General features: G+C 28.5%; 1 protein-coding gene across 12 annotated transcripts in view; it reads left to right on the top strand.

Moving 5' to 3' along the window:
* The first annotated feature begins 1,803 nt into the window (after positions 1 to 1,803).
* LOC112002316 (disease resistance protein RPV1) overlaps positions 1,804 to 9,545 on the top strand; it is a 92,319-nt gene continuing 84,577 nt past the window's right edge. For all 12 annotated transcript variants that reach the window (XM_065765715.1, XM_065765706.1, XM_065765711.1 and 9 more), the window contains exons 1-4: positions 1,804 to 2,467; positions 7,076 to 8,180; positions 8,355 to 8,630; positions 8,736 to 9,458. In XM_065765715.1, the coding sequence (XP_065621787.1) occupies positions 1,995 to 2,467; positions 7,076 to 8,180; positions 8,355 to 8,630; positions 8,736 to 9,458 (2,577 nt within the window). In that variant the 5' untranslated portion in view covers positions 1,804 to 1,994. The remainder of the gene's footprint in view (positions 2,468 to 7,075; positions 8,181 to 8,354; positions 8,631 to 8,735; positions 9,459 to 9,545) is intronic.

Raw genomic sequence — 9,545 nt, 5'->3', positions numbered from 1 at the left:
TTTGAGAAAGAAGTTACTAACTCAACTTCAACTGACAGAATCCAATTAACTGTTTACTGTTCTCAGAAAATGAATTCACAATAAGGTCGAATTTTATATAAGGGCCCATTTTACGCGTGAGGGATAGATTTTGCAATGTGAAATGTGATCAAAGTGACAGGTACGGTTGTTTCTACCAAAAAAAAAAAAGACAGGTACGGTTGTAAATTACTTTGAAGAGTTATTTCGGGTTTCACTCAAAAAGTTCCATGATATTGCAATGTAAAAGTGTGACTTTGAAAAGTTTAAAAAGTTATTCTCCAAAAAAAAAAAGAAGAAAAAAGCTTAAAAAGTTTACTGGCCACACCAAAAACAAGACTATATTAAAGTTTCCTCTTGCTTGCATTAATAACTCACCCTCGTTCCATGTGTTGCACGCTTATGTTTTTTATTAACGTGAAAGTGAATTTTATGTGAGTCTCATCAATTTATGTATAATAAAATTATATGTAAAATTTATATTATTTTACTTAAAAATGTCTCATATTAGTGTGATTTTTCTATTTAAATATAATCATAATGGTATATTACTAACTTCAAGCGAGATTTTGGGTCTATTTAAAATTTGCTTATTTTGTTAAAATTGAAATTTTTTATTAAAAGTATTATAAATAAAAATAAAAATTAGTTAAAATAATACTATAAGATCCACAAATACTATAAAAAAATGTAATAAAACTCATAAATTTTAATAAAAATAAACTAAATAGTAAAATAACGGACAAAATTAAATCAAAGTCTCCTCTTGCTTGCATTAATCACTCACCCAAGTTTCATGTGTTGCACACTTATGCTTTTTATTATTAACGTGAAAGTGAATTTTACGTGAGTCTCATCAATTTATGTATAATAAAATTATATGTAAAATTTATATAATTTTACTTAAAAATGTCTCATATTAGTGTGATTTTTTTATTTAAATATAATCATAATGAAATCTTACTCACTTCGCGAGATTTTGAGTCTATTTAAATCCTACTTATTTTTTTAAAATTAAAATTTTTTACTAAAAGTATTATAAATAAAAATAAAAATTAATTAAAATAATAAATCTCTTCTAATTCTTTCTCTGCATGAGGGACTCACTTATTTGTTGGAGTGGATCTATGACGAGACCATGTGAGCGAGAGGGAGAAAGTTTCGATAAAAATGAGTGTACGTCAAGAAAAAAAGGGTGGGAAAATCTGATGATGTGTGCATAGTAGAACTGACTTTGGCAATCTCCAGGAAAAAGAGGGGAAATCTGGAAGAAAGAGAAAAAGTGAGCGGTGACTAAAGATAGCTACTTTTTCAGAAAAAGCAAAAACGTGTGAGTCCGTCTCGGAACTTAATAATATTTATATTTTTGATGAATCCGTTTCTTGAATGCTTTAGACCATTTATCAATCATCAATTTTAAAAATTTATGTATATATAAATAAAATTTTATAAAAAGAATTAGCTATTTTTCTATAAAATTATTTTTTAAAATATTTATTAACAAATATTTTAAAAACATCCCTTAATAAAATATTTTTTGATAAATTTGTTGTTAAATTGAATAATATTTAAGAATAACGATATCTACTTTTATTGTATATTTTAACAAGAAAAGTAGATAATAAAAAAATTTCCCCTACGGGTAAATGCATGCTCACAGTTTGATCAAGTACTTACATGAAGTACTAGGCCAAAAAAAAAAAAAAAATACTGACATGAATAAAAAAAGTTTTCTTCTTTCCTCCGGGTTTCCGGTTTCCCCTCTTTTAACTTGATGATGGTCTTAGATATTAGAGTCTCCTCTTGCTTGTATTCAGTCACCCTCTTCCTTATTCCTTTTTCACTTCAATTATATTGACAAACCCATCCACAACTCTCCTACTCCTCCCTTCAGATCTTCTCATCCGTCTATTCGTAAATCCCAGCTCTCCTTCTCCTACCTACAGATCTTCTCATCTTTCTACTCTAAAATCCCAATGGCTTCATCTTCCTCTTCGACCCACCAACCCAAAAACTTTGATGTCTTCTTGAGTTTTAGAGGTGAAGATACCCGTCATGGTTTTATAAGCCATTTATACACGGCTTTGTGTCATAGAGGTATTGACACATTCATTGATAATGATCTCCCCAGAGGAGAAGAAATTTCTGTAGAACTTCTTAAAACCATTGAGAACTCAACCATGTCAATAATCGTATTTTCTGAAAAATATGCATCCTCCACTTGGTGTTTGGAAGAACTTGCTAAAATTGTTGAGTGTAGGAAAAAAAAGCAATTAGTGCAACCGATTTTTTACAAGGTAGATCCATCAGAAGTTCGTAAGCAAGAAGGAAAATATGGGGAAGCATTAACTATGCATGAAGAAAAATTTAATGATAAAAAGAAGATTCAAAAGTGGAGGGAAGCTCTATGTGAAGCAGCCAATCTCTCTGGTTGGGACTCCAAAAATAGGTATTTACTTAGTGATTACTCTTGTTAGTTGTTTTTAAGGAGTCTTTTCTTTTCTTTTCTTTTCTTTAATTTTAATTTTAATTTTTTTTAATATGCAAGTTCTTAAAAAATTTTAATTGTTTTTGTGATCACCATTAAAGTTTACTAGTGTGTAAGCCATACAATTAAAAATAATCACAAATATACTATTCAAATTTTACCTTTTTTTAGAAGAAGTTAAAAAATATACAATTTAAATTATACATAGTATTAATTTACACATTTTTTAAACTATATATTTCTAAAATATGTAATGGTGTCTTATTAATATATATATAATTTAATTGGATTTAAATTTTTCAATTTTTGCACCCAATAATTGACCTGTCATAAAAATTTAAAAAATTAGATGGACACATAGCGTAAAATTGAATTCTAATTAAAAATCAATTTAGAATCTAATTAAATTCAGACTCTTCGATTATATTCAATAATTCACTTGGTTACAAAATTAAAAATTGGATGGGACACATGACGCAAAATTGAGAATCCATATAAAATATAATTGAATTTTATCTGAGGTTTAGCTTTTAATATATATATATATATATATATAGATTATTAATTAAGGACTACCATTAATTGTTTGATATTATTTTTTTATTATATAATTTTACTAAATTATGAAAGTATTCTTTTCTCTTCCATATCTTGTTATTATAGTAATAAAGATGGAAATAAAAGAACTTAATATTATATTTCTTATCAATTATTAATTAGGAATTTATGTCGCATATTATATAGAAAAATTTAAAAGAAAAACTTAATTCATTAGTATTTTAAAATAATTAGTGTGTAACTCCGTGCAAATGCATAAGTATAATTAAAAACAAGGACAAAGTTTAGTTATAAAATTGGTTGTAATTCGAAACTATAATCTTACTTAATATCTTTTTATTGGAGGTGAATTTTAACAAATCTATTATTGGATTACATCTTCATCTTGTATCTTTCATACTAGCAAAATTCTTAGAAAATTAAAGGTTAATAGCTATTGTAGGGACTCAATTTGGATTGACCCTGAGTGATGGGTTTTCAGCCCAATAAGCCCAAACAATAAATTTATAGAGAATGGGTTGACAGGTTTAGGTGCTGGCCATCAATCACCATGCATGAACTTTTTTTTATAAAAAATACTAAGAGTTTCTTTACAAATGGAAGGATGCTCCTCGGCCTGTGGCCGAGGAGGCCTTAATGTTCCTCCCTTCTTTCCTCCCTCTTCTTTGCTTCACTAGCTTTTCTTTTATAGTTTTCATCTTCCTCTCTCCTGCTTCCATCTGTTAATCATTTATTTGCCTTTCTTCTGGTCTTCCGTCCCATCAGAGGCCTTATCGGTACTCAAGTGGTTCACTCTAATCAACGTTATCCTGCCAAGGGGTTACCTCCCCATTAATGCGGCCAGGGGGGTTAGTTGAGTGCATTAAATGCGAGAGTGACATTCACTCTAATCAACGTTATCCTGCCAAGGGGTTACCTCCCCATTAATGCGGCCAGGGGGGTTAGTTGAGTGCATTAAATGCGAGAGTGACAGCTTACTTTGGGGTTAGCCTCTCCCCAAAATCACCTTTGTCAGGCCGAGAATAAGGTAGTCCTCGGCGTGGATTGGGAAAATAGGCTTTCCCCCTCTTTAGTCCAAAATAGCTTGTGCTCCTCGGCATGGGCCTTGGGCCTGCTACATGATGGGCCGAGGCTATCAGGCCTATGGGCCCCACAGCTATCTTATCAATAAATTGTTTAAATTGCAAATTTTTGTAATTTAAAATTATGCATAAAATATAAACTTATAGATCATATAGTAAATAATATTCCATTGATACAAAATTTGATATGCGTATTAAGAACGCAAATAATATACAATTTAACGTTTAAATTTTCAAAATATGTAAGGTTACAACTAATTTTGTAGCTAAATTTTGTTTTGTAAACAATCACAATTATACGGTTCAAATTATACTTTTTTTTAGAAAATTTTAAAATTATACATGATATTAGCTTACACTTTTTTTCAACCATATATTTCTAAAATATGTAATGATTTCTCATTTTATATATACATATATATATAATTTAGAATTTAATTGGATTTAGATTTTTTGGTCTTTCATCTAATAATTCACATTTCACAAAAATTAAAATATTAAATGGACATGTAGCGCAAAATTAGACTCCAATTGAAATCTAATTTAGAATTTAATTGGATTTGGATTCTTCGATTTTTACACTCAATAATTCACTTGGTACAAAAATTAAAATTGGATGGGACACGTGGTGTAAAATTGAGAATCCAATTGAAATCTAATTGGATTTTCTCTAAGTTTTAACATATAATATATATTAGTTTGTAATCTCATGCATATGCATGGATACACTTAAAGATATACAATAAAATGCATAATATAATTTTTATATATATATAATTTCAATATTATTGATAGTCATTTTTATATTTTATTAACTCTTTAATAAATTTTGTATGGATATTATTAGGTATAAATGTAAATTGTCCATTTTTTTTACGATTAATTTATTTTATATTTTTTGGTTTTTGTACTTAATAACTCACTTGGATGAAAATTTATGACGTTGTCCCATATTTGATTTTAAAATTAAGAAATAAAACTCTTTAAGAATAAATAATTTAAGATACATGGTGCAAAATCAGAACTCTAATTTAGAATTTTAATTTGAGTTTCTCTTATATATATATATATATATATATAGACTAGCATGTAACCCCATATATATGCATGAATATATTTAAAAGATACACATTAAGATGCATATTATAATAATCTTACATATATAATTGAAATATTATTGATAGTCAATCTTATATTTTTTTTAACTCTTTAAAAAGTTTTGTAAGGATGTTGTTTTTTATATTCATTAATTCTAGACTCTTTGATTTTTGTACGCAATAACTCACTTGAATGAATGTTTATGATATAGTCCCACATTTGTCATTTGATTATAAAATTAAGAAATAAAATTCTTTCTAAAAATAAATAATTTGGGACACATGAGGCAAAATTAGACTTTAATTATAGAATCTAATTGGATTTTCTCTAAGTTTTACTTATTAATATATATATATATATATATTTTGTGCCAAATGAATTTTTTTTTTTTTTAGTTATAATAAAGGCTCATAAATATAAAATCATTCAAACTCTCTCTTCCTCTAATTTTATATCTAGTTTTAGAGTGTTAGATATATGATTATGTTTTTTTATGATTTATTTATATTAGACTCGTCATTTTCTATTCTAAATTAACTTATTAGGCACAAAAATTAAAAAAACTTCGATTAGATAGAACACGTGCCATAAAATTAAACTCTATATGAAATCCAATTTTTGCACTAAATTAACTAACTTGGTTCAATATTTTAAAATTTTTGATTAAATAGGATACGTGGCGCAAAATTAGACTTTAATTGAATTCCAATTTAAAATCTAATTGAATTTTCTCACAACTTTACTTATTAATATATATATATATATATATAAATGACTTATAAACTTGAATTGTTTTTAGTTCTAAAAAAAAAAACAAAAAAAACAGACTCATAAACAAAAAATCATTCAAAAATTATGTTTATTTTTTTATTTTTTTATTTTTATGGTTTACTTATATTGAACTCTTCATTTTTTACACTAAATTAACTTATTTGGTACAAAAATTAAAAAACTCAGATTAGATGGGTCACATGTTGCAATATTAAAATGTAATTGAAATCCAATTTTTACATTGAATTAACTTACTTGACACAAAATTTTAAAAAATTAGATTAGATGGGAAACGTGGCGCAAAATTAGATTATAATTGAATTCCAATTTGAAATTTAATTCGATTTTCTCTTAGTTTTACCTATTATTATATTTATATAGATATATAGACTAGTGTGTAGCTTTGTGTATATACATGGGTACATTTGAAAACAATTACAATAACACATATATGAGTTTAAATTAAACTTGATGTAAGAATTACGACTTACACATTTTTTAAGCCATGAATATATACATTTTTTAAGCCATGAATATATATATATATATATATATATATATATATATATATATATATATATATATATATATATATGTATAGGATCTAGACACTTCGGTTTTTGCACATAATAATTTATTTGCCACAAAAATTAAAAAATTAGATGGGACACATGGCGCAAAATTGAATTCTAATTAAAATTAAATTTAGACTCTTGATTTTTGCACCTAATAATTTACTTAGCACACAAATTTAAAAATTAGATAAGACACGTGGTACAAAATTATACTTCAATTTAGAATTTAATTAGATTTTTTCTCAATTTTGGCTATATATACGGGATTCCAATAAGATTATGTCCTTTAACTTGAGTTTTTATGCAACTTCGTGTCAAAAGCTAATTTGCTACACAAAAACTGAATAAAGTAATGTTTTTTCAAATCATGATTTAAATGCCGCTTACTTTATTTAGCAACAATTCAATTATGATTGTAGCTCACGCTCTAATTTCATTTATATAATCTAACTTGTTATATGTGTTAAATGGTTTGTGAATGGCAGCCGCAATGAATCTGAACTTGTCCAAAACATTGTTGATTATATCTCGAAGTTTGTTTTAAATCAGATGCCATTACCTGTTCCTGAATATCTAGTTGGAATAAATTCTCGCGTAGAGGATGTTCTAAAATCTTCAAATATTAAATCAAATGATGATATTAGCATAGTAGGGATTTATGGCCTTGGTGGAGTAGGCAAAACTACAATTGCAAAAGCTATTTATAATAGAATTTCATGTCATTTCGAAGCAAAAATTTTTCTGGAGAATGTTAGAGAGAATTCAATAGCAAAAGGCATAATCCACTTACAAGAGACACTTCTTTCTAAGATCTTAGGGAGTAAGAATTTGAAGGTGCATAACATATCTAGCGGAACCAACATGATAATTAAAAGTCTTTGCCAAAAGAGGGTTCTTATCGTTCTTGATGACGTGGATAATATGGACCAGATAAGAAATTTGCTTGGAAAATGTGATTGGTTTGCTTCTGGAAGTAAAATAATTATGACAACAAGGGAAAAACACTTGATAGACACTATTGGAAATGGTGTCTCAACCTATCAAGTTAAGGAATTAGATGAAAATGAATCTATTGAACTCCTTAGCAAGCATGCCTTTCAAAGCAACAAACCAAATGAAGATTATTTGACACTTGTGAAACAAGTTATACGCTATGCTAAAGGCCTTCCACTAGCTCTAGTAGTAATGGGTGCTGATTTGTATGGAAGAACTAAACTTCATTGGGAAAGCGCCTTAAAAAAGTATGAAAAAATTCTTAGTGGGGATATTCAAAAAATACTACAAATAAGTTATTATGGATTAGACCATATTGAAAAACATATTTTCCTTGATATTGCATGTTTCTTCAAGGGATACGATTATGATGAGGTTGTAGATATACTAGACGCTTGCGATTTATACCCAGTACCTGGTATTCAAAAACTTATTGATAAGTGTCTTTTGACTAAAGATTGGAATAAATTGTGGATGCATGACTTGCTACAACAAATGGGTAGGGAAATTGTTCGACAAGAATCAGAAGAAAACCCGGGACAACGTAGCAGACTATGGAATTATAAGGAGGCTCTTGAAGTACTAACTGAAGACATGGTAAAGTTGTTTTGATTCATTTTCTCCATTTTTCTCATATGAAAGTCATAATCACATTTTTTTTTATCCCTTTTAATGTAGAAGAAAATTCAAAATTCTCAATGTGGTTTTTGTTTAAAATTTAATAATTGTTATTTCTTTTTTGGCGATTTACTTACCCATTTGTTCAATTAGGGATCGGATGAAATTCGAGGCATAATGTTGGCGTCGCCTGAATCAAAATCAACAATAGTGCAATTAGAGGCACAAATATTTCGTAATATGAAAAATCTGAGATTCCTAATAATTCATAATGTACATATCCATGGAGGTCTTGAATATCTTCCCAATGGATTAAGATTGCTTGATTGGGATACATATCCTTTTTCTTCATTGCCATCCAGTTTTTGTCCTAAAAAACTAGTTGTGCTCAGGATGCCTCGTAACCGAATAGTGGAACCATTAATGCAGGTATGGTCATTAGTATTTATTTGTAAATTATTATATATTTTTAAAGTTTTTATTTTTTATTTTTTAATAAATACTTCTAAATTTCAATTTTTTTTTCTTCAACAGATTCGTGCATTTGAATTCGTGACACGTGTGGACTTCAGATGTTGTCCATTCATTAGGAAAACACCTGACTTATCAATGTGTCCAAACATAAAGGAATTGGATCTTAGTGGGTGTGAAAATTTAGTTGAGATTGATAACTCCGTGGGGCGTCTTGATAGGCTTGTGGTGGGGGACAAGTATGGGCTTTTCTTTAGCCTTCGGACCAGTCGGCTGTCATTATTTCGGCATTTTGGTACTAGCTGTCAAAATCTGTCATTTGGGAATTTGATTGGGCTTAGGGAGTTGTATATTGGAACGAATGAAAAGCCAAGTCATCTTCCACGTAGCATCTATAATTTACAACATATAGAGACACTCCATCTTTATGGCAATTTCATATTTCCAAGGGATGTGGAGATTGATAGACAGCCACTGTGCAATTCTCTGGGAGGCTTTTCCAAATATGTTTTTCCAAGCTTGAAAAACCTAACTCTTTTGTCCTATTCTAATCAATCAGAAATAGATTTTATTTTGAATTGTTGTTGCCCCGTCACATTGGAAAGATTACAGATCTCCTCCAGTTGCAATATTGTTACCCTCCCAGAAAGCATAAGCAGATGTGAGAGATTACATTCGCTTCATATTCCAATTTGGGAAATTCCTAGGCTTCCACGAAGTTTAAGATGTTTAGCTGTATCAAATTATTGGCCTCCTCCGCTGAGTTCAAAATCAGTCTTTCATCGGGTATCTCTCTTAAACTTAAAACTTATTTAGAAACAGTTTTTGTTACCTTCCAAATACCACATGACTTGATTTGCTAAGATGTAATTT

The sequence above is a fragment of the Quercus suber genome, unplaced genomic scaffold, assembly GCF_002906115.3.
Source record: "Quercus suber isolate HL8 unplaced genomic scaffold, Cork oak 2.0 scaffold_648, whole genome shotgun sequence".
Classification (NCBI taxonomy): domain Eukaryota; kingdom Viridiplantae; phylum Streptophyta; class Magnoliopsida; order Fagales; family Fagaceae; genus Quercus; species Quercus suber.
This window is presented reverse-complemented; position numbering and strand designations above follow the sequence as displayed.